A 26,676-nucleotide genomic window follows, 5' to 3' on the forward strand; every position below is an offset into this window, starting at 1 on the left:
GATTTTAATTCTTCACAAAAAATTGATAATAAGCATGGACTAACCATCGTGAAACACACTGAAACAAAAAGGTTGTTTCAGATTTGGCTGAAATTTGCATCATAGACAGAGGTTGACTTCAGAAATGTCGGAGCCAAATTTGGCACTCCCAGCTACTATACAGGGTGAGTTATGATGCTGCAAACATAGAATTTTCAAATGGTAATATCTCCTGAACGGTAAGGAATTTTGCAAATCTGATTCCAGATTCGTGTTTCTCGCATCAAAGGCCATACGATCACGAAGTTTGAGCGATTTTCATTTTCCACAATAAATTGATGAAAACCATTGGACTAGGCCTAACCATCGTGAAACACACTGAATCAAAAAGTATCTCAGATTTGGCTAAAATGTGCACCATAGATGAAGCTTGACCTGAGAAATGTAGGAGCCAAATTTGGCCCTCCCAGAATTTTTTTTTTTCAAGTCAAATCAAGTTTATTCATCCATCTGATACAAATTTACATAACATACGGTAAATTGTAATCACTTATAAATACATTTCATCATAATCAATGTGAATCAAAAACTACAGATTTTTCACAAAAATAATTTGCTAATTTCTACAGAATTCAATTACACTAATTAATTTACTACAAACTTTATTAATAATAATTATTACACATATATATATTTCCCTGTAGCCTACAGATGGATGTAAGAGCTTACATAGGCAACATAGGCCTGTGCGTAAGCTCGGGTAATTAGTACAAAAATATTATAATATATGGTTAGTCCATGCTTATTATCAATTTTTTGTGAAGAATTAAAATCGCTCAAACTTTGTGATCTTATGGTCTTTGATGCGAGAAACACGAATCTGGAATCCGATTTGCAAATTCCTTACCGTTCAGGAGATATAACCATTTGAAAATGTTATGTTTGCAGCTTCATAACTAACTGTATAATTGTTATCTCCTGAACGGTAAGGAATTTTGCAAATCTGATTCCAGATCCGTGTTTCTCGCATCAAAGACCATAGATAAGATCACAAAGTTTGAGCGATTTTAATTCTTCACAAAAAATTGATAATAAGCATGGACTAACCATCGTGAAACACACTAAAACAAAAAGTATCTCAGATTTGGCTGAAATTTGCATCATAGACAGAGGTTGACTTCAGAAATGTCGGAGCCAAATTTGGCACTCCCAGCTTCTATACAGGTTTAGTTATGAAGCTGCAAACATAAAATTTTCAAATGGTGATATCTCCTGAACGGTAAGGAATTTTGCAAATCTGATTCCAGATCCGTGTTTCTCGCATCAAAGACCATAGATAAGATCACAAAGTTTGAGCGATTTTAATTCTTCACAAAAATTGATAATAAGCATGGACTAACCATCGTGAAACACACTGAAACAAAAAGGTGCCTCAGATTTGGCTGAAATTTGCATCATAGACAGAGGTTGACTTCAGAAATGTCGGAGCCAAATTTGGCACTCCCAGCTACTATACAGGGTGAGTTATGAAGCTGCAAACATAGAATTTTCAAATGGTGATATCTCCTGAACGGTAAGGAATTTTGCAAATCTGATTCCAGATTCGTGTTTCTCGCATCAAAGACCATAAGATCACGAAGTTTGAGCGATTTTCATTTTCCACAATAAATTGATAAAAACCATGGGACTAGGCCTAACCATCGTGAAACACACTGAATCAAAAAGTATCTCAGATTTGGCTGAAATGTGCACCATAGATAAAGCTTGACTTGAGAAATGTAGGAGCCAAATTTGGCCCTCCCAGAATTTTTTTTTTTCAAGTCAAATCAAGTTTATTCATCCATCTGATACAAATTTACATAACATACGGTAAATTGTAATCACTTATAAATACATTTCATCATAATCAATGTGAATCAAAAACTACAGATTTTTCACAAAAATAATTTGCTAATTTCTACAGAATTCAATTACACTAATTAATTTACTACAAACTTTATTAATAATAATTATTACACATATATATATTTCCCTGTAGCCTACAGATGGATGTAAGAGTTTACATAGGCAACATAGGCCTGTGCGTAAGCTCGGGTAATTAGTACAAAAAATATTATAATATATGGTTAGTCCATGCTTATTATCAATTTTTGTGAAGAATTAAAATCGCTCAAACTTTGTGATCTTATGGTCTTTGATGCGAGAAACACGAATCTGGAATCCGATTTGCAAATTCCTTACCGTTCAGGAGATATAACCATTTGAAAATGTTATGTTTGCAGCTTCATAACTAACTGTATAATTGTTATCTCCTGAACGGTAAGGAATTTTGCAAATCGGATTCCAGATCCGTGTTTCTCGCATCTAAGACCATAGATAAGATCACAAAGTTTGAGCGATTTTAATTCTTCACAAAAAATTGATAATAAGCATGGACTAACCATCGTGAAACACACTAAAACAAAAAGTATCTCAGATTTGGCTGAAATTTGCATCATAGACAGAGGTTGACTTCAGAAATGTCGGAGCCAAATTTGGCACTCCCAGCTACTATACAGGGTGAGTTATGATGCTGCAAACATAGAATTTTCAAATGGTGATATCTCCTAAACGGTAAGGAATTTTGCAAATCTGATTCCAGATTCGTGTTTCTCGCATCAAAGACCATAAGATCACGAAGTTTGAGCGATTTTCATTTTCCACAATAAATTGATAAAAACCATGGGACTAGGCCTAACCATCGTGAAACACACTGAATCAAAAAGTATCTCAGATTTGGCTGAAATGTGCACCATAGATAAAGCTTGACTTGAGAAATGTAGGAGCCAAATTTGGCACCCCCAGCTACTAAACAGGATTAGTTATGAAGCTGCAAACATGAAATTGCATTTGCATTTTTAATGGAATCTATGAATAAAACATAATGGATTTCTGCAAAAATGTTCAAAAATTAAAATCGCTCAAACTCTCAGGAATGATAGTACTTGATTGATTGAGTACTTTATTTATGTAGATTACAATATATACTGGCTTATACACTTATATACAATAGCTTACAATACAGCAACATTATAGATGAATTTGCATAATATAGACTAAGAAAATGATTATTGAACTGTATATGATATGAAAAAGCAATTTGTAATATAATAACTATAGATAATAATCATATTGTTATGCATCTACATAAATTGGCGGAGCTTTGGACATATCAATGTCCATTCTTCGGAAAAAATATTAAAAATATCCTCCCCACTAACTCTCTACCAAAAAAGTACTTGAAGAGCAAGATATGACAATGATATGTCATCACATTGGCCAAATTCACTCCTATTCTTGATTTTTCTGATCTGAGAGTGGAGGTAGTAGTTTATGTTTCAGTGAATAACTCAACCTGTTTTGGGGTTAACACTTGTTAGGTCAACCTCTATCCATAGCCCGAATATCAACCAAATCTGGGAGATTTGCATTTCAAGGGTTTGGCCCTTAGTCTATGACTAGCCGTCAGGCTCGCTTCGCTCGCCATATCCGTCTAGCCAGGGGGCTCCGCCCCCTGGACCCCCGACTGGATCGTCCGAGAATGAGATCAGCAGGCTCGCCTCCATTTTTCATTTGAGCATTTTTATCATATGTTAGGACAATCCAGTCGGGGGTCCAGACTAAACGGATATGGCGAGCGAAGCGAGCCTGACGGCTAGTAATATAATATTCCCAGGATTGAAGTAGCAGTGCCCAGTCAATTTTTCCGCGATAAATGCATTTAAATCTTCAACTTGGTGCAAACCTAACAAAGTCAACTCAACTTAATGCCAACCTGACAAAATTATTAATTTAGTTGCCAGTTAACAACTGTTTCGAAGAGGTACTCTATCTAGATTATAGTTCTATAGTAACATATGATATGGAAATTTCAATTATAATTAAGAGATTGGGAGAAGAAACATGATAAAAGACAAACTTTAAACCCTTAAAAACAACCCTTAGAGTTAAAATATTGCCAAAAGATTTCTTAGTGCGCCTCTAAAGGGCCAACTGAATATACCTACCAAATTTGAACGTTTTTGGCCCGGTAGATTTTTAGTTCTGCGAGTGAGTGAGTGAGTCAGTCAGTGAGTGAGTGCCATTTCGCTTTTATATATATATATGATAGCATTATCTTATGAATAGAGGGGGAAATTGAAACATTTGAAGGCGAACAAAACTTGTTTATTGGATGTGAAAAATTATTACAAAGCCTAAAGTAATGACTGTTGTATACTAGATATGAGAGGACCAGTTAACTTGGAAAATAAATGACTGATAGAAAACAGATGAATGACTATTGTAGACTAAATAATGGCGGATAAACTGATAACTAACTTAGAAATTAGATAATTAATACAGATAATTGGTAAATCAAAATTTACGTGTACAGTATTTCTCCAAAAATCTTCTATCAGCCTTGATAGGGTTCTAAATAATGCTATAGTCACATAAACTGCTTTTCCACAAATAAACATGAGGTGATTATTTATTTAGTATATCTATCTGTAGGATTCCAATAAAAAAATATCTAGTTTGTCAAAAAGCCCTATGCTTACATAACTAGGAAGCTATTCCAAATCAGAATTGATTAAAAATATTGAACACCTTTTCACATATATACAAAAATCAGTCTCTCTTCAGTCAAATTACACAATATTCATATCTCCCATCAATATTGATGTTCTATTAAATCAATGTTCACTGGAAAACAGTTTGTAAAAAAATAAGTCTAATTGATTTGCATTGAGAATCAAGTGGGATCTAAACACATTGCCAAACATTTGTAAGAGAGTTGGGTTCCTGGTTTTTGTAACCAGTTCAAGAAGTTTGTCAGAAATATTGTCGATATGAAGAGTACATAATATAAGTCAATTTCACGTTGAGAGGTTACATAAATAATAAGAACTATAGTGAGATACATGTTATGAAGTTGGCACTTGATTAACATTGATTGGTATCCTTGTCTGTCATTAGACGAAGCAGATTAGCACCAACCTCTGCACTGTTTCCGAATCTTTTGTTCGCTATGAAGAAATATAATCAACTAACAAAATATTCTATCTCAATTATAAAAATGTACTATAGAATCATGAAAAAATCACTTTTTTACTAAAAAAATAGATTTGAGATAGAATTAATGATTATTTACAAGAATAAACAGCTAATATAACATCAGATGTACCGAGATACAGCTACCTACAATAGACTGCGCTGGAAATGAAGAATTGGCAACTCTATAGTCCTATCATTTCAACTAGCTTTATTTATTTATTTGATAAAGAAACATAATTATCATATTTATAACGAGAATCTCACTTATATAGAATCTCACTTGTTTGAATTAGTTCACAAGTTTACTAAACAAATTTAGTAGCTGAAACTTGTTTGAATTAGGGTATGATCACATTGGATGCGTGTATGTGCAAGTGCACGTCACAACCGAAAAACAAAATCTGGAAGGAGCCATTTAAATACATTGTGACTTGCATGTAGCTGTTCACACTGAACGCAACCAGAAAGTGCACGCGTTCAGTGAGAGTGTTCCTATTGCTCTTTGCAGATTTTGTTTGTTATCTGTTGCTTGGTCATGCATGACCACGCGTGCACTTGCACATATACACATCACACCCTAAGGGCCGGTTTCCGAGCTCGGCATTTAGCTAAGTTCTAGACTTTAAACAGCTGGAGTCAGAAAATTGTCTTTCCGAAACGGGGCGTAGTAGCACTACCTCCGTAAACAAAGCCATAGAGCATTCGTGTGACATCAACACAGGTAGGGCTCCTACACCAATATAAACACTAGCTGAAATCAACGAATTTTTATTGGTGTAGGAGCCCTACCTGTGCTGACGTCACACGAATGCACTACGGCTTTGTTTACGTATATAGTGGGCGTAGTCGTAGTGATAGTCATAGTCACTTGTAAATGTAATTTCGAAAAAAACTAGAAAATTGATCATAAAATAAAGAGAGAAGAGTGAAAAGTTTCAGCTATTTTAAATTATTTAGTAATGTTTAATTTCGTCAAGGAAAAACGTTTCCAATTATTATAGAAATGAGAAAATAAAGATTCTCATAAAAACTGCGACTACGCCCCGTTTTGGAAAGCCAATTTTCTGACTGCAGCTGTTTAAAGTCTAGAACTTGGCTAAATGCCGAGCTCGGAAACCGGGCCTTAGTCACAGGTTTACTGAAGCAGTTTAGTAGCTATCATTGAAGGACACGTCCAGCTCTCCAGCACACGGAGGCGAATAACCGACAAAGTGTCTGCAGAGCAGCACTGCCAGCCAGGCGAAAAGTAAGACGAGAAAAACCAGGGTGGCCGGGTAGCTGCACAGTCTGGCAACACTGTAGACGAGGACAAGCACGAGCAGAGTGCGGTGGTGAGCGAGCAGCCTGAGCGAGAGCCGAGGCGGAAGCGAGTAGCTGATTCGAGGCGAGTACCCCAAAGGGCCACTCTTGTCGTAGGTGCGGATCACACGAGGTCCCTCCAGCATCTGCCTCGCCACGCCTCCCAGGCAGTCTTGTCTGTAGTAAAGACGACCTATCTCGCCGCGGTACTGCAACCATCCAACATCCATTCATTAATACATACCAATGGAACTTGCAATTTATTCAAATGCTAATAAATGAATAAAGATATTAAACTAAAATCCAAATAAAATGCTGTAAATCACCCTGAAGACTTCTGCTACTGCAAATATTGACAACAGGGTTAACAGCTATAGTGAGGTCCACGTTATAATGGCAGTGTTTGATTAGCAATGGTATTGCTATCCTTGTCTATCATTCAACAAAGCGGATAGCGCTATCTCTTTCTCGCTTTGCTCTGTTGCCAGATCGTCTTTTAAGAATGTAGGATGATTAATTAATTGATAAATATTTCATCTTTATTATGTAAATTGATTATGAAATGATTGAAAAATATAATTTCTTGCTTAATAAAATATAATTGATTATTTTAAACGAGAATGAACAATTATTAATATTACATCAATAAACCTGCATCAGCTACCGTCTATAGAAGGCATTGACAAGACAGAGGTTCGGCAAAGTTCTTCTATCTTCCTCCACTTCCATTACAACGCGGACCTCATTATAGATGGAAATTCGATGACAGCTACTATCCAAAAATTATTTGCCAGCCCCGGAATCGAACCCGGTACCTTCGAACTGCCAATGCTTCCCCTTACACCAAACTGGCAATTTCTGGATAGCAGTGCTCATTTTATACGAAGCCATAGCGGCCAGCCAGTCGACAGATTGAAATTAATGAGAAATTGCATTTATTCAAATGCTAATTAAATGAATAATTATTATTTAACGAAAATCCAAATTAAACGCTTTAAATAACCCCGAAGACTTCTGCTACTGCAAATATTGACAACAGGGTAAACAGCTAGAGGGAAATTCGATGAGAGCTGCTATCCAAACATTATTTGCCAGCCCCGGAATCGAACCCGGTGCCTCCTAATTGCCAGTCAGGTATGCTTACCTGGTAATTTGTCAAGTTTTTAAATAGACCATTGCGGAGCACGGGTTACCTGCTATTTTATACTATAATAGAGGAAAGAACTAGCTTATACACTTACGGGACACGAAATTCACGAATGACGCATCATCACGTGTCAACTACTCAACTGTTCAACTTGAAATTTTGCAATTTAAATTCTTTATTTACCGAGGATGGTTATAGGCCTATTCTTCAATATTTCAGTAGGTCAAGTTTTCAGTTTGTCAAGTTTTTGATTAGACCCTTGCGAGAGCATGGGGTCCACGTTATAATGGCAGTGTTTGATTAGCAATGGTATTGCTATCCTTGTCTATCATTCTTCTCTTTCTCGCTTTGCTCTGTTGTCAGATTGTCTTTTAACAATGTAGAATTGATAATTAATTAACAAAATAATAGTTCATCTTTATTATGAAATTATTGAAAAATATAATTTCTTGCTTAATAAAATATAATTTATTATCATAAACCAATCAATCATCTTTATTCAAATATACATAAAAATGTACAAGAATGCGTCAATTAAATAAAAAATATTTTCTTGAAGATATAGCATGTCAGTCATAACAAATACATAAAAATTTACAATACTTATCTAATAGTCTTCAAGGATGGTTTTCCAGAAACTCATCCACCGAGTAATAGGCTTTTTCTATTAAGAATTTATGAAGGTTAGCTTTGAATTTTCTCAATCCACAGTTAGTTGATAATAGTTTCAAAAAGCTTGGAAGTCTATTATAAAATTTGCACCCTGCATAGCTAGGCTTCCTCTCAAATAATTTCCTCCTATGAGGCTGAGTTACAAAGTTTTCTCTCCCTCTAGTGTTATATGAATGTGTATCGGCTCTAATTCGGAAATTCGTTCAACGAAAACGAGAATGAACAGTTAATATTACATCGGCTATGGTTCGGCAACGTTGTTCTTCTATCTTTCTCCACTGCCATTATAACGTGGACCTCACTATAGAGCAATCAATAACTTGTGATTAGAATATTGGACTTACAGTCAGATTGATCCATAATGCTATTTGGTACAGGAGCCGAACCAAAATGGCGTTTTCAAAACTTCTGATAGGCTGTAGATCAGGATCTCCTTCATACTTTATTTCCTTCTGCTTCTTCTTCCAGTACAGCACTGATTGATCCTGAAAAAAAAGAAACTAATTTATCACATATGACTAAGAGAGGGAACAACGAAATTAAACTGAATTCCCAGCTTAATCAATAAAAGCTTATAAAGTAATCAGTAAACGTGACTGACACAGTGAAAATACAGAGTGAGCATAAGTTATTGACACAATTTCATAGGTGAATAAAAAAGGCTCAAATCACACTCACGCGACTCAAGACGAGGAGAGACTGCGACTCTAGTCTCTTCTCGACGCAGGATGTATTTTCAAATGGTGACACTCAGACCAGTCGATTCTAGTCTCCGCGACTAATCGAGACTGAGTCGAGCTTCGACTCGACATGTTGGTCGAGCCTCGACTTGAGTTGCGTAGTAAAGTGCATTTTTAATTAAAGTGAAGTTACGTCGTTTTATGAATGTGATGTTTAATCATTTTAGATAAGACAATAATAAGAATTGGATGAGATAATATATTTATAATAATTATTATAAAATTTGTCACATGCTAAGTAGTGACGAATTAGATCTTATATTTTCCTACAGTTACGTTGAAAAGTGGCCATTGCTGCACTGATTACAGAACGCAAAGAATCACTTTTCCGCTCTAGTGCGGGAAAAATTTTTCTGCACTCCAGATTTGCAACATGGCAACGCAAAATACTTAGTAGGTTATATGGAGCAACAGTGCAGCAAAATCAAAATGAAGTTGGTAACAGTGACTGCTGTGGCTGCTATAGTGAGCAGAGGTGCAACGAAGCACAACGCGCTAATTATTATTCATTATATATTATAACCAAGGACAACGAGGACTTTAGGATTTTAGGATTAAGGTTTTTATCAATAATAAAATTACACAGAAAAACATTTGATGGATTTCAGGCAATTTTACCCATAATTACCCACTTTTCATATTCAATGGTAACTGTAGGAAAAACTTAATGTGAAATACGTGCGCAAAGTTCCTCTGCTGCACTCAAGAAACCATTCCGCCCTCGCCTACGGCTCGGGCGTAAACGTTTCTTTCGGTGCAGCAAACTGACACTTTGCGCACTAGTTGCACAAATAACTATTTTAATAAAGTAAGGTTAGAAAATGTGAAAAGAGAATGTTGAAAAGAAATGCTGAAGGACGACGACCGAGAGGAAGACCACGACGTGAATGGTGGAGTCAAGTGAAGGCCGATATGGAGAGAATTGGAGCAACCGAGGAGGACTCGGAGAATCGAGAGAGGTGGAGGGGCTTTGTTGGTGCGGCTAAATGTCTACTTAGATATGTATGGCCATGGCAGTAAGTAAGTAAGCAAGGTTAGAAAATGGAGTAGCATGGAACCGAAGTAGTGACAATGAGCGAAAAAGTCGTAAAGTCGAGAGACTGGAGTATCCTCGACTGGAGTCGTACGATTCGAGTCGAAGTAGTGTGAGTTGAGCCTAATAGTACTTAAATGGATATTGATACCCAATTTCAAAAAGTTTTAACTATAACAAATGACAAGTTCGACAAATTTCTACGTGAACACTTTTTGTTGTACATAAAATATCTAGACGATATTCAATTTCACGCCATACATTGTCTATCTAAAGTGATGTCCTGAATTACGGCTTCAATTTTTCGTTTCAGTTCATCAATATTGCATAACTTCCTTACTTACAACTTACTTATATTTTTTTGCCGCCTGATGGACGAGGTTGATAGAACATTTTATGGTAGCAATTTTAAGGGCCGGTTTCCGGGACTACGCCCCGTTTCGGAAAGCTAATTTTCTGACTCCAACTGTTTAAAGTATAGAACTTAGCTAAATCCTGAGCTCGGAAACCGGCCTTAATTCTAAAAATGTTATATCATGCATTAAATGGTCACCTCACAAATCAAATAGAAAATCTCGTTATCAGCATATTTTATCGAAGAATGGGTAATATTCAGCCTTATAATCTTCTCGGTAAAAAATGTGCATTAGTAATGAAATCAGTGCGTTTTTACCGATGAGATGATCAAACGTCCTTGCCTAGCGGCGGGATTCGAACCCACGACCAGACATTGCTAGCAGACAAAAGGGTGCAACGCCTTAGTCCAATCATCCAACCTGGACAAGTTCATACTTGATCAATAGTCGACTTGAAAATAACAAATGATTCCTCGAATAGTAATGACTACTTACCGAACAGTTATTTGTTGGAGTAGTGTCAAAAAATGAATCGTTCACACAGCTAGTTGGTGCCTCACTAGCTTCTAGCTGAAATTAACAAAACAAACTGTTGAAAATACAAAAATACGACTATTTCAATTATAGTAAATATTTGAAAGTTTATGGATAAGTGCACATTCAGATGTATTATGTTCGTAGATTGAGCAAATATGATAGTACTGTAGAATATAATCGTTGAGAAAAGGTAGCATAATTATTCTATAATCACCTGTAAAAATATATAGCTGTCTTTTCTCTATGATATAATGGAATCGGTCAAGATTTGAACATGGTTAAGCCGGTTAAAAGTGTGCACACTGGGTAACTATCACAATAGAAATCAAATTCTTTATTGATTGATACAATAAGTACATCATCATAAATGATAGGGAGAGAAAAATCAGGTAGCCTTGTGCTATATATATATATGAATATGCATTCAAAGTTAGAAAAAACATAATTTTACACTTAATATGTTAAATACTAATGGAATCTAGTAAGTTGTGGAGCCACTGACTCTGACATGCCTCTTCTCCAGCATCATGAACTTGTGTCAGCCCTCCATGATAGGAGTGTTGTGGACACTCAGATATCAGGTGATTCATTCATTGAATTTGTCCACATTGGCACAGAGGATCAAGGTGTGTAACCTTGTGCTATTCCTCTCCCACATTAAGATAAGGTTATACATAGTCCGAAAAAATCACACAAAGTAACCCTCTCATCCGCGTATACAATACTCCACCCATTAAAAGCTTTTCAACTCCTTTCCAAAAACATCGAGATCTTCACAATTTTTCAAATGAGTAGGAAGTTTTATAATAAATTTAAAGCCCATATTTATGTAGTTCCGATTGTTGCAGCAATGAAAATTTCACCCCCTACATTGAAGCTTCTGTAATAATGAAAGGAAAACTTGGAATAGTGAAATAATACATCATTTCAAAGAGAATTCGATGATCTACATACCTACGATAAGCATCAGTTTTTATGATGCATTGTTGAAGAGTTATAAGCCCCTAAAGAGCAAAACATTGGATGAAAACCTGTTATTTTAACAATTACACATCTTCAAGACCGAATAGTTCGTGAACTGTTGGGAATATCACAAAACTCCACTGAACAAAAAGTGTAGAGAATTTATCAAGCTTCATTTCTGAATAGTTAGTTATGTCTGTTGAAAGCATTGTTTTCAAGATATGAGCATGGAAGCAAAACGCTGAAAAATGCAACTTTTAAACCATCCTCATCCCCTTAGCTCATGAGTTAGGAATGGGGACTTTTGATATGTTCTTCTCCTCACTAGTCTCAACAAAGCTGCAAGGTAAAAAAAATTGTTTAAAACGTTCCCTCCAAATTCCTTTGTAAAATGTTCCAAATTGTTGCAAAAATGGAGATTTCACACTCAACACTAAATCTGCTGCCAAAGGAGTAGGGAAATTCGTGTGCAATTATACATCAAATTGAAGAAAATTTAATGCTCTATAAGCTCATAATCAGAATGGATTTTTCCCGTCGATTTTTAAAAAGTTATAATAGCAAAAATAGAAAACAATATTGGTGGCAAACGTGTTTTTTAAAAAATGTCACACCTTCAAGAGCGGATATCTCGAAAACTAGAGTAGTTACAAAAAAAGTTGTGGAATGAATATTGTAGGAAATAATGTAAGCTTTAATTTGTTATATAACAGTCGAGTCCTTAAGATACATAGTTTTTGAGTTTTATGCTAGAAACCAAAAAATTGTAACTTTAAACCACCCCCACCACCTTAGCACAGTGGGTAGGGTTGCGGACTTTTAATATGCTTACGTCCTTACAACCCTCAACAGAGCTGTGGGGTCAAAAATCGTCTTCCCAACTTTTCCCTCTATTACCTTTCTATTACCTTTACTTGACTGGACTATGAACATAACCTAGTTTACAAATTTCGAATCAGGAATTTTGCGAAAGTTGACAAAACTTCCACCTGGAGCGCTGAAGGTGGTTTTTTTTGTAGCAGTTTTGCTGTTCCTATTTCGAAACTAGGAAACATACTCGACTGTAAGGAAAGCATATGGTTTCATTACTGTCGAGTATGCTGTAATGAGAATCATATGTTTATTTGTTCTGCAAACAGCTGTTTACCGGCTTGATTTCATGCACGGAAAACAGCTGAGATTGAATGACTATGACAATAAAATCTGGTGTGGTACCACAGAATAGATACAGAATGGAAACTTGTAATCAAACGCCTATCTAAACAATGCTTTTTACATGACGCCAATACTAAACACGTCACGTGACCTTGGGAAGTTCCAATCCTGGTCTTCTGATTGGCTCGTGGCAGTGAACGAGATCAATTGATCCGGATCATTAAAGTGATCCGAACCTACCATCAATACTATTACAATGCGGCGCTTCCTAACAAGATGGCGGATTTTGGCGTCAGGGTATAGCCAAGTTTCCGTACTGTATGTATACTGTGGTGGTACACTCACACAACTTTCCTTGCTCATTGATCTATAAGCCTCATTAACGAGGATAATTTAGGGGAATAACAATATGCCGATTGGCGGCTAAACAATTAAAACTACGATTATACTATTGCTATTGTGTTCAGAGTACATTTTCCTTTGTTTGAATTATGACATTTGAGGATTTTTTAAAAGTTGTCAAAACAGCTGTTCTACAAATAAAATATCGACATGAGTTCTTTTGAATAAACTGCTCTACTTACCTACCTCATGCACGAGAAGGAGGTTACAAAGTAAATTTCTCAAGGATGGGGTGGACCCCCTGTTAATTTCTCAGGGAGGAGACTCATGCCAGTTAATAGAGCTGATATATGACTATACAGGGTATGAATTTGAAAAAAATCGGTCGTCTTTTTTGAGAAAATCGTGATAGAAATTTAACAAAATTCATTCTTCTCAGGAATATTACGAAGCTCCTGCAATTTTCCCAGAAATGAGACTCATGTCAGTTGATAGGGCTTATAAATAGCTATCTAGGGTATAAATTTGAAGAAAATCGTTAGAGCCGTTTTCGAGAAAACCGTGAAAAACATGGTTTTTTAGCCATTATCCGCCATTTTGAATTGAATTTTATTGAATTTCTTATTGTCGGATCCTCATGGTTACCTTACCTTACCGCACGAGAAGGAGGTTACAAAGTAAATTTCTCAAGGATGGGGTGGACCCCCTGTTAATTTCTCAAGGAGGAGAATCATGCCAGTTAATAGAGCTGATATATGACTATACAGGGTATGAATTTGAAAAAAATCGGTCATTTTTGAGAAAATCGTGATAGAAATTTAACAAAATTCATTCTTCTCAGGAATATTACGGAGCTCCTGCAATTTTCCCAGAAATGAGACTCATGTCAGTTGATAGGGCTTATGAATAGCTATCTAGGGTATAAATTTGAAGAAAATCGTTAGAGCCGTTTTCGAGAAAACCGTGAAAAACATGGTTTTTTAGCCATTATCCGCCATTTTGAATTGAATTTTATTGAATTTCTTATTGTCGGATCCTCATGGTATAAGGACCTTGAGTTTAAAATTTCAAGTCAATTGGTTACTTAGGAATGGAGTTATCGTGTTCACAGACACACACACACACACACACAGACCAACACCCAAAAATCATGTTTTTGGACTCAGGGGACTTTGAAACGTATAGAAAACATGAAATTATGGTTCCTTAAATTTTTTGGAAAGCAATACTTTCCTTACCTATGGTAATAGGGCAATGAAAGTAAAAATAATAGGACTTGGATTCTTTAATTCTCAATAAATGATTATAATAGAATACTTTACCCTGAATATGGAAGTGATGCTGTTGAGAGCGGCCTGAAGATGAAAGTTGACTTTTCTCCTCTCGTCGATGGAGTACTCAAAGTCAGAAGTGGCCATTGTGAACCAGGACAGAAAGCCTCCCTTCTGATGATTCTCAGTCTCAGCTGCCAGTCTCCTCCGCGCTGTGATCATCGCAGTCTGGATTTGGCCTTGGAACTTCACAAGCTACAAACCAACAACATAATAAAAGGACTTTACAACTTTGAAAGCACATAAATATTTATTGAAATTACGTACAGAACTGAGAAAGGTGTCATTTTGTTGCAAAACACTTCAAGTTCAAGGTGTGGGTGTTATTTTGATTCGATGTGACAGCCGTTGGTAATGCGATATACCACGGTATATAGAAGAAGACGGTAGGTGTCACGCGCATGTTTGTGCTAAATTTCTGGTGTAGCTGACGTCATTTTATATCCAATCATCTGTTTTTTAACAAATAAGTTTCATAAATTGCCAATAGCTGTTGAAAACCTCGATTGGTGGCGATAACGCAATCTAGCTGGCTGGCCACTGCACACACATTTCATGACCCCTACCGTTTTCATCTAAATACCGTGCGACATACATCCCACACTCGTACCAGCTTATCAGGCGTAACTTGTGCGATCCGATTTCGGAGATCATTAAGATTGTCTGGTAGAGGTTATCACGTACACCCTGAGTACCATCAGAGGTTGCTCCTGGACGACTTAGCTCCTCCTTAGAAACAAACATAGCCAATGAAACTGGAATTATAAAAGGAGGCAAAGAAGCTGCAGATTTACTAAATAATTATTTTATAAATACTCCTCTGAAAATACAACAATCTATCTGTAAATAGAAGCATATGAATTTTTAAAGTTCTTTAGCAGTGTTCATCGACAGTCGCGCACTTTCCACTTGAAAGAATTTGATCCAATAAGTAGAACAGAACTCAGAAAGATAATTAAATCATTAAAAAATAAAAAATCCTAAGATCACTACAATATTTCAAACTTTCTAGTAAAGCAAACAGCCGAACATATAATTGAACCTCTGACTTATATCTTTAATGAATCAATGAAAGCCGGTTGTGTACCGTTAAAGTTGAAATATTCTAAGGTAGTCCCCATTTATAAGAAAGGTAACCACAAGCTTCCTGAAAATCACAGACCGATTGCCAATCCACCTGTATTTCTAAAGATATTCGAATACGTAGTGCTCCACAGATTAAGAAATTACTTGAACAAGTTAAAACTGCTGTCCCCTAAACAGTTTGGATTCAGGCCCGGCACTTCTACAGGTGATGCGCTTTTTTCTTTTATAAATAAAGTGCTGAATTCTGTGGATGGAGGATCCAGGGTATGTGGCCTGATTGCCGATCTTTCCAAAGCTTTCGATCTAGTAAACATTGAAATTTTATTGAAAAAGATGAAATTATATGGTTTTGAAGACAAGGTTTTCAAGTGGTTCGTATCATACTTTGATGAGAGACATCAGCGGGTGGAAATACAGTCTCACTCTTTTGTGTATCAGTCGGAGTGGTTACGGGCGAGGAGTGGGGTCCCTCAGGGATCAGTCCTTGGTCCGTTGCTTTTCCTTCTATATATTAACGACTTGCCACCACACCTTGAGCCAGCACACTGTGTTTTATACGCTGATGATGTTAGTATTTTATTGAAAAGTAACAGTCAACATGATATGGAATCTGAAAGTAGAAGAGCTCTTCAGAAGCTAGAAGAATGGCTGGCCTCAAATATGTTGGTACTAAATTACAATAAGACTATGCAGATTCCATTCAGGACGGCTCGGGAAGCAGTATTGGATACGAGAGATGGAAACATAGGTTCAGCAAACGAGGCAAAGGTACTTGGAGTAGTGCTGGACTCTGAACTCTCCTGGCGACCTCATTTAGACCAGCTAAAAAGCAAACTAAACTCAGCAGTATTTGTTCTTAGAACCGTGAAGAAATTGCTGGATGCAGGAACGCTTAGAAGTGTTTATTTTGCTGTGTTCCATTCTCATACGGTGTTATATTTTGGGGCAATTCAACTCATGCAATGCATATATTTAGGATTCAAAAGTGGGCAGTTAGAGTGATAGTGGGTGAATCTATTAGAGCAAGTTGTAGAGATTATTTCAAAGAGTTAAAGATTCTCCCACTACCAGGTGTATATATTTTAGAGGCTCTTTGTTTTATTGATAGGAATAAAGATAGGTTCAATACAGGAGAGTTGTTCCACTCATACAATACCAGATATAGACAAAACCTCAGAGACGACATTCATCGAACTGGTATGTATGAGAGGGGGGTAAAGAGTGCAGGAATTCGGCTTTATAATTCATTGCCAACACGCATAAAAGCTCTTACAGGTGAAAAGTTCAGAGTTAAGGTGAGGGAGGAGTTGTTGCAGGTTTGTCCTTATTCCAGTGAGGAATTCTTTTTGCATTATAGAATGCAAAGATTAACGACTTAGATTATAATTGACAAATCCTTATACCCCTTTCACAGGTGGTCAGTGGGATGAAAAAAATGAAATGAAATGAAACGTAATGTGGGCGGGGAAAGGAGGCAAGTCGAAGTTCTTCTTCTTTCTTCTCTGAACCTTAGCTGGCGTGGACTGCACCTCCTGCTGCTTCTGACGGCGTGAAGGTCGCTCTCTACTCTGATGACACCACTTCGAGGAAATTTTGTATTGGCCTTACGGCCTCAGTTCCGCTCCAGTATAGTAGGGAGAGGAAGGATGGACGGCAGCCAACGGGCTGCTGTACCGGGAGAGGATGGAAGGGAGGGATGGCAGCCAACGGGCCGCTGTGCCCCGGAGTGGATGGACGGAAGGGACGGCAGCCAACGGGCCGCTGTGCCCGTAGAGGATGGACGGAAGGGACGGCAGCCAACGGGCCGCTGTGCCCGGAGAGGATGGACGGAAGGGACGGCAGCCAACGGGCCGCTGTGCCCGGAGAGGATGGACGGAAGGGACGGCAGCCAACGGGCCGCTGTACCCGGAGAGGATGGAAGGAAGGGACGGCAGCCAACGGGCCGCTGTGCCCGGAGAGGATGGACGGAAGGGACGGCAGCCAACGGGCCGCTGTGCCCGGAGAGGATGGACGGAAGGGACGGCAGCCAACGGGCCGCTGTACAGGAGGGACGGACGGCAGCCGACGGGCCGCTGTACCAGGAGTGGAGGACAGGGACGTACGGCAGCCAACGGGCCGCTGTACAAGGAGGAGGAAGGTTGTGAGCGGAATGCTATGATCTGGAGCTCGTCCGGCGTTTAAATACTCTCCCAAAGTAGAGGGGATGGAGATCAGCCGCCACTAGAGGCAGTAAGAAGCCTCTCGATGCGCGGAAGATGGTGCGCCATTGGTACCCTCCTTATCTCCGCGGTCGGCTAGCTTGCTGATAGCCGAGCGTCTTTTAATAATATTAGTAATTATTTTCTCGTCACAATTTTACTTTGTGACAAGGTGGAACATAAACCTTATCCTTAATGAAACCCCACAGGAAGAAATGCATCGGTGTTAAATCCGGTGAGCGAGGTGGACGGCCAATCCAGCCAAGTTGAAAGGGAATGTCTATAGAAAATCCCAAACTTCTCGGTGGAAATGAGCTGGTGCACCGTCTTGCTGAACAAGATGAACAAGTGCCCTTTTACTTTCATTTCAACGGAGAAGTTCAAGATTATCTAGACAATTGCTTTCAATTTCGCTGGATTTACAATGCAGAGCCAATTTTGCATGGCCACCTCGCTTACCGAATTTTACACCGATGGATTTCTTCCTGTGGGGTTTCATTGATGATAAGATTCATGTTCCGCCTCTACCAGACAATTTTGATGACCTCCGAAATCAGATCGCTGTGGTTGCACAAGTTACGCCTGATATGCTGGTACGAGTGTGGCAACAAATCGATTATCGATGGGATGTATGTTGAATTACCAACGGCTGTCACATCCAACCAAAATAACATCCACACCATAAACTTGAAGTGTTTTGTAACAAAATGACACCTTTCTCAATTCTGTAAGTAATTTGAATAAATATTTATGTGCTTTCAAAGTTGTAAAATCCTTTTATAATCACTCTTCATAATTCAGAACACTCAACTTGAAATTTATTTATTTTCTTCTTCTTTTACAAAATACAATATTAACTGTGAAGAAGGCTCCTCATATGGGCAAGTGCCAGTGTGTGAGGAGCGAGTTCCAAATACAATTGAATAAGTCTAATAAAAATTAAGACAAATCATGAAAAAGTGAAGATTTCCGCTTACAATTTTGATAAAGAACAAGCGACACAATCATTTTTAAATACCTATACAGAATGACAAATTTACCTCAGCCCGAGTTTCGGCAGAAAAAAGCGACTGATACTGGAATCCGGGTCCTTCCAAGTCGAGAATGTGCTGCCTCACAACTGCCGACCATTTGCTGCTGCTTCTCAGCTGGCCGCCCTCCTCCAGTGACCCCTCGGCTTCGCGCAACAAATCAATCACATTTATCTGCGCAAACACCTGTGTGCCAACACAAAACATTTCAACAAATCCATCACACTTCAACAAATTCATCAAATATAGTGAGGTGCACCTACACGTTATTATAGCAGTGTTTGCTTAGCTATGCTATTATTTATTGATTAATACAATAAGTAGGCCTCAGTTCAGTTCAGTTCAGTTTCAGTTCTTCGCCACAGTCAATTGACCGGGGAATTGTCAAGTTTTATTATTAATCTCAATATCAAAATTTGATATAAATAAAAAAAAAAATAATATTTATTTATTTTTAATATAAATAATCTTATTGTCAAATCTTAATAGTTTATTTTCGCAAGTGCTGGAAAGTATGTTTCTCTGTATATTCAGAAACTGCATCATATGGCCTTACAATCAAGTATTTTTTTAATTCTGAGAGAAACAATTTTTTGCTCTCAATAGTTTTGAGATGTAGCGGGAGAAGGTTGAAGAGTCGTGATCCTGTGCAAATTGGAGATCTTCGAAATTTATCTAGTCGGTGCCGAGTGATATTCATTCATATTGGTCTTATTTCTTGTGTTGCAGCTATGTTGATTGCCTCTTAAAGGTGGATTTGAGTTTTTTGCTAGTATTATAGTTTCCAAGATGTATATAGATATTACTGTAAAAATTTTGTTTTCCAGAAACAGAGGCCTGCAGTGCTCAATTACATTCGTTTGAAAAATTGTTCTTATTGCCTTTTTTTGTATTCTAAGTATTTGGTCAAGACAGTTTTGGGGTGCAGCTCCCCAGGCAACATCATAAAAATTATAGGGAGAGAAAAAATAAGGTAACCTTGTGCTATAGAATAGAATAGAAATAGTCTTTATTCATCAGATGTAAGAAATACATTGGAACAGTGTCAATAAATTAAATATATATAGATATAAAATAACTAGGCTAGCCTAGTATAGCCAAAACGTTTCGTCAAAAATCAATGTTAAACTCTTGAAACGAATACAGCGACAATTTGACCAGATATTCCCTTAGATACTTTGCAAACATTCTTGGATCTTCTAATATTTGGAGACTGCTTGGTAACTTTACAAAACACTTCTTACCTCTGTATATGGTTTTTTGCTATTCCTTTCCCAAATTTAGATGAGGTTACACACAGTCCGAAACAGGTTAGGTCTGGTGTCCTAGTGTAATAGGGAATTAATTTCATGTAATTTTCATAATTAAGATGAAATATTTTGTTAATAGATTATTAATTCTACATTGTTAAAAGACGATCTGGCAACAGAGCAACACGGGAAAGAGATAGTGCTATCAGCTTTTTCGAATGATAGACAAGGATAGCAACACCAATTTTAATCAAATACTCTCATTATACAATAAGTACATCATCAAAATGATAGGGAGAGAAAAAATAAGGTAACCTTGTGCTATTCCTCTCCCACATTTAGATAAGGTTGCACATAGTCCAAAATAGGTTGTCTTCTAATTGTTCACTTGACGGAATTTTCAGTATCTACTTAATTATTTTTACAAAGTAGATTTTGAAATTTAGATGCTTCAAAACCAAACATGGAAGAAATATTTCACATTATTATCACTAAAATAGGAAATTGCTATCCTTGTCTATCATTCAACAAAGCGGATAGCGCTATCTCATTCTCGCTTTTCTCTTTTGCCATATCGTCTCCTAACAATGTAGAATTAATAATTAACAAAATATTTCATCGTGATTATGAATAATATAATTTCTTGCTTAATAAAATATAATTGATTATTTTAAACGAGAATGAACCGTTGATATTACATCAATAAACCTGTATCAGCTACCGTCTATAGAAGGCATTGACAAGGCAGAGGATCGGCAACGTTGTTCTCCTATCTTTCTTCACTGCCATTATAACGTGAACCTCACCATAGTTGTACACTATAGGGTACTTTATTTATTAAATTGTGGCAAGAGAAAAACACATCGACAGTGAGGTCCACGTTATAATGGCAGTTGAGAAAGAAATGAGAACAGCGTTGCCGATTCTCTGCCTTGTCACTGCCTTCTATAGAGGATAGCTGATACTGGTACAATATTAACTGTTCATTCTCGTTTAAAATAATCAATTATATTTCATTCGTTAAGAAAAACTATTTTCTAATGATTGAATAATACATTTTCCTACAGTTACGTTGAAAAGTGGCCATTGCTGCACTGATTACAGAACGCAAAGAATCACTTTTCCGCTCTAGTGCGGGAAAAATTTTTCTGCACCCCAGATTTGCAACATGGCAACGCAAAATACTTAGTAGGTTATATGGAGCAACAGTGCAGCAAAATCAAAATGAAGTTGGTAACAGTGACTGCTGTGGCTGCTATAGTGAGCAGAGGTGCAACGAAGCACAACGCGCTAATTATTAAGTATATATTATAACCAACGACAACATTTTTATTCAATTTGACAATAAATTAAGGTTTTTATCAATAATAAAATTACACAGAAAAACATTCGATGCATTTCAGGCAATTTTACCCATAATTACCCACTTTTCATATTCAATGGTAACTGTAGGAAAAACTTAATGTGAAATACATGCGCAAAGTTCCTCTGCTGCACTCAAGAAACCATTCCGCCCTCGCCTACGGCTCGGGCGTAAACGTTTCTTTCGGTGCAGCAAACTGTCACTTTGCGCACTAGTTGCACAAATAACTATTCCATAATAGAGATTAATTATATAGGTCTATCTACATTGTTGAAAAACGATGTGGGAACGTTATGGAGGTGGAAAGGGATAGCGCTATCTGCTTTGTTGAATGATAGACAAGGATAGCAACACCAATGTCAATCAAATACTGCCATTATAACGTGGACCTCACTATAGGAATTGAACGTTAATGTTGATTGACTTACCTTGGTGACTCGGAAAAGCATGAATGCATTCTTGGGTGTAGCGAGGTCGACTCGCGAGAACCTCGTTAGAAGCAATTGGAATATCAACGAGTAAGCGAGTAAATTCTCAGCAATGAATGGAAACCAGCGAGGTTCCACAACCATGGGGCTATCATCGCTCGTTATCGGCTTTCTGCAAACATATTATAGCCCTAAAAATATACTCATAAACTAACTACTTTTCAAACAGACAAGTTTTCGAATATTGAGTCAATTTGTATATTATATCTCCACTCTCTCCAATGGCGATACAGCCCAAATCGGGCTTAAACTTTGCCTCCAGCCATCTCTATCCATTGCTGCACCTTTCCATCTCCTCACACGTAGCATTTCCCTATAGTGAGGTCCACATTATAATGGCAGTGGATGAAGATAGAAGAATAGCGATGCCGATTCTCTGCATTAATTAATTATATTTCTACACTGTCAAAAACATAATTGGCATCGTTGTGGACCTAGAAAAGGATAGTACCACCGACTTTGTCGAACGAATGATAGACAAGGATAGCAAAACCAAAGTTCATCAAATACTGTCATTATAACGTGGACCTCACCTTAGCCACTCTATCCTCCCATCGCTGTCCCATGAATACCTTCCTTGACACACGTATATCTGGCATCCGTTGCAAATGTCCTGCCCATCGGAGCCGCATCAATCTTATGTGGACCCATAGTGGGGATTCTCTATAGTGTTTTCTGAACAACTGAGTTTTTACGGGGCTGGGGGGTTAGCCCATCGCCCAACCCCCAACCTGGAGGACCAGGTAGTTTTTTCGGGTTTCCTTCCCTAGCCTTTGGTAAACCAATACCAAACTACAAGGCAGCAGCATAAGGAAAAAATGAAATGAAAAAGAAGAATTTTCCCAAGGTGGGGAGGACAGGATAGGGAAAGAGAGCCGTGCGCGACCGACAGGATGACAGATTGACACCTTACCGAAGCAAGGTGCCCCCATCATCCCTGTAGCCGCACACTGCAAAAGAATGGCACAAAGCTAAGTCAATGGAAAGGTGCCATTTTAAAAATAAAAGATCCAAGCATACAGAAGGAGAAGAAGGGCTTGGAAAGGGGAGTTCCCTTTTAGTCGCCTCTTACCAACAAGCAGGGATTACTGTGTTGATTTACCCCTACCACTCTGGGGGGATACTTACCATACTATATTATATAATATGTTAAAATACTATGTCATGTGTTAGAATATAAGTATTTATATACTTGGCGGAGTGATCCGTGGTCTAGTGGATAGAGTGCTTGCATAGAGATCCCGGGTTCAAACCCTCTCAATACCAAACGTTTTTTAACCAGATCACTCCCGTGTTATCGGATGGGCTGAGCACGTTAAACTGTCGGTCCCGGCTGAAGTATGATAGTCGTAAGGTCCATTGACGGCTTAAATTATATAATCAGGCGGTGGGACCTTCCCGCAAGGGACTCCCCACCAACAAAAGCCATACGAATTTACTCTTTTTATATACTTGTCATTCGCATTCACAGTCTAATTCGAGCGTTCCAAGAGTGAACATCGCAAGCGGTCAACAGTAGTATATAGTGAGGTCCACGTTATAATGGCAGTGTGTGATTAGCAATGACATTGCTATCCTTGTCTATCATTCAACAAACTGGATAGCACTAACTCTTTCTCGCTTTGCTCTCTTGCCAAATCGTCTTTTAACAATGTAGAATTAATAATTAATTGACAAAATATTTCATCTTAATAATTATGAAAATTTATTATAAAATTATTGACAAATATAATTTCTTGCTTAATAAAATATAATTGATAATTTTTAACAAGAATGAACAGTTAATATAACATCGATAAACCTATATCAGCTACCGTCTATAGAAGGCATTAACAAGACAGAGGCAACGGCAACGATGATCTCCTATCTTTCTCCACTGCCATTATAACGTGGACCTCACTATAACGCAGCTGCGAAGCCAACATGCTCAAACTGCAACAAGCTCTCTGAACCAAACGAGGAGTGATCCGGCCTGCCCAGTGCCCATGTCACATGAAACTTGTTCGGCAAATCATTGAACGAACCAATTATGGAGTGGCTTCATACACCATCATAACACCACAAGTAGAAACAATATAGCTTTAAGACAGCATAGGTTGAAACTGTATGAGAAAGTACCTTCTTATATTGGTTCTTAATTATACAACAAATTGCCTGCAGAGCTGAAATCCAAGTCAATAAGCATCTTCAAAAGTAGTTTATACAGCTTTCTTGCTGAGAAGGCCTACTACAGAGTTATAGATTTCTGTGATAGCTAGTAGATATTAGCTTACAAGTTGTATATTAGCATTTACAAATTATTGTATAGATACAAGAGTATAAGCGCATTGTATTGATTGTATCGGTGTAGTTTTATCCAATTTTCATATTTCATTGGTGTATGATTTTTTTCTGTACTTATTTCAAATTAATCTCTATGACGATGTTCAACTGTTAATTGTATTACATATGATTAACTGTGTTGAATAAATTTATATCTTATCTTTTCATAATATTAAACGGAAATCGAGTAGTAGTGCAACAATAACCGATGAAAAATCAAACTGGAACAATTATTAATAGCATTCCAAACTTAAATTAGTGAGAGGAACATCAGATTATCAATCATACACAATTTCGGTGAACACACAGACATTAATATCTCATTTGCATACAGAGCACACAATAGAGTGGTGTCAATTTTTTTGTATTGAATCAATTCAAAAAGCTTCCTGCTGGAACCAAGAATGTGTTTGATAAAACTTTAAAAAGGAAATTATTTAGTTGAAAGGCTCTATAGAAGAATTTTTGAACACCAACTGTGATATTACATTCTAGTTTATAGTGCCTGCATAAATGGATTGTAATTGATGTATTTTTTTATACGAGGGCTATTCAGAAAGTAGATTACGTTTTTATATGTAGCGGCGGTGGGTGGGGCGAGCGCGGTCATTTTGGTGTCTGGGCGTTCCACAGGTCAGTCGGCATCCAGCCGTGCTAGAGAGAGGTCGGCTGCGCTGCTTGTTTCGTCACAATAACCTTTTGAAATGTGTGCTGCAATCGAAAATCCCGCCAGTTGTGAGGTGCGATCAGTTATAAGGTTTTTGTTAGCAAAAAAAAACATAAACCGATTGAAATTTATAGGCAAGTTTGTGAAGTTTACGGCAACAACATAATCAGTGAAAGTGGAGTTCGCCAATGGTGCATTGGATTTAAAAATGGACGAAGTAATGTTAATGACGAAGAGAAGAGTGGCAGACCGAGCATTGTGAGTGATGAGCTGGTTGCAAATGTCAATGAAAAAACTGGGAGATTTTCCCTCATCCACCCTACAGTCCGGACCTGGCACCTAGTGATTTCCAATTATTCCCGAAAATGAAGACTTGGCTTGCAGCACAGCGCTTCGATGACGACGCAGATCTCCGCGCGGGCGTGACTGACTGGCTGGCGTCACAGGCGGCCGAATTCTACGACACGGGAATTTCAAAGCTAGTTCACCGACATGACGAATGTCTAAATTTGTTTGGCGATTATGTCGAAAAATAGTATTTTACTTCCTCTTTCAAATGTATATAATACAAAAAATTTTCTGTACTTAGTTTTTTTATCCAAAAACGTAATCTACTTTCTGAATAGCCCTCGTATTTATTAAATTTTTACTCTGTACTTGGCAACTTCTGTGTAAATTTATATTTGACAAGATCTTATATGAATCTATGGATCAAATCAATGAATTATTTATTTATTTACCATGGTATATCTTCTTGTGCTATGCTTTTAATACTAACCTGAGTGGATCGATGTATCTCCATGGCTGAATGTAGCTGAGCCACGTCTCCAATATCAATCGGAACGAGGTGTCCAGAGGCCAATGCTGCATTGTATGCTTCAAGAATTCGTACAGCTTTCCTTGACTGGACGGAATTATCACCCTGTCACAAAAAATAATCACTATTAGAGCCCTATCAGTGCAACTGGTAGAGTGGACATTACTGTACAAACTTCGCCACCTCTTCATTACATTCACCTTAGGTCCGGTTGCACAAAAGTCTGTTAAATTTCATTCACGATTAAATGTTACGAGAACCAATCTTTTTCGAAAAGAAGGCTTCTCTGATTGGTTTCCGTGGCATTTAAATCAAATCATTTATTGTCACACAACATTAAAATGTTACAACAACGTCATCAATAACACAGAAAAAATCAGTTTAAAAATCTATTACAAAGAAATCTTCAAGTTTATATAAACATTCATTGACTAGTACTTTTTTAAATATATCCAGTAACTTTTGAAGCTCATTCTTTTGACATTTTCAGGCTAAGCGTTATGAAGTTTTATTGAAATGTATTGCCAGTTTTTTTGAGAACTTGTAAATTGACAATACTTGACTCTTATACTACTCCTATTTCTAGTGGTATGTTTATGTATACTAGAGTTAACAACATATTCAAGATTCAAGGTTCGTTTTATTAACCATCAGGCTACAATTATAGCATTAGGCAAATCATAATAATAATTATATACATTTTAAAAGTAGGCTACACACAATTGAACAGAAAATCATACCTGATAAAGCATATGTACATTACATTCAATTCAGGTATTCCTCAAGTGAGTAAAAGGCATTATTTTTCAGATAACTGTATACAA

At 37.4% G+C, this 26,676-nt stretch overlaps 1 protein-coding gene across 4 annotated transcripts in view; it reads right to left on the bottom strand.

Annotated features, from left to right (window-relative positions):
• Nucleotides 1–4,168: 4,168 nt before the first annotated feature.
• The window catches only part of LOC111045432 (sphingomyelin phosphodiesterase 4), a 48,712-nt gene continuing 26,204 nt past the window's right edge, over nt 4,169–26,676 (bottom strand). For 2 of the 4 annotated variants that reach the window (XM_039436972.1, XM_039436973.1), the window contains 7 exons: nt 25,814–25,957; nt 21,987–22,158; nt 18,955–19,131; nt 14,622–14,825; nt 10,798–10,872; nt 8,518–8,658; nt 4,173–6,563 (listed from right to left, as the gene is read on the bottom strand). In XM_039436972.1, coding sequence (XP_039292906.1) covers nt 6,204–6,563; nt 8,518–8,658; nt 10,798–10,872; nt 14,622–14,825; nt 18,955–19,131; nt 21,987–22,158; nt 25,814–25,957 — 1,273 coding nt within the window. In that variant the 3' untranslated portion in view covers nt 4,173–6,203. Of the gene's footprint in view, nt 6,564–8,517; nt 8,659–10,797; nt 10,873–14,621; nt 14,826–18,954; nt 19,132–21,986; nt 22,159–25,813; nt 25,958–26,676 lie in introns of all 4 variants that reach the window. The other 2 variants (XM_022330845.2, XM_022330843.2) reach the window with 2 other exon arrangements.

Source organism: Nilaparvata lugens, chromosome 10 (genome assembly GCF_014356525.2).
Source record: "Nilaparvata lugens isolate BPH chromosome 10, ASM1435652v1, whole genome shotgun sequence".
NCBI lineage: Eukaryota > Metazoa > Arthropoda > Insecta > Hemiptera > Delphacidae > Nilaparvata > Nilaparvata lugens.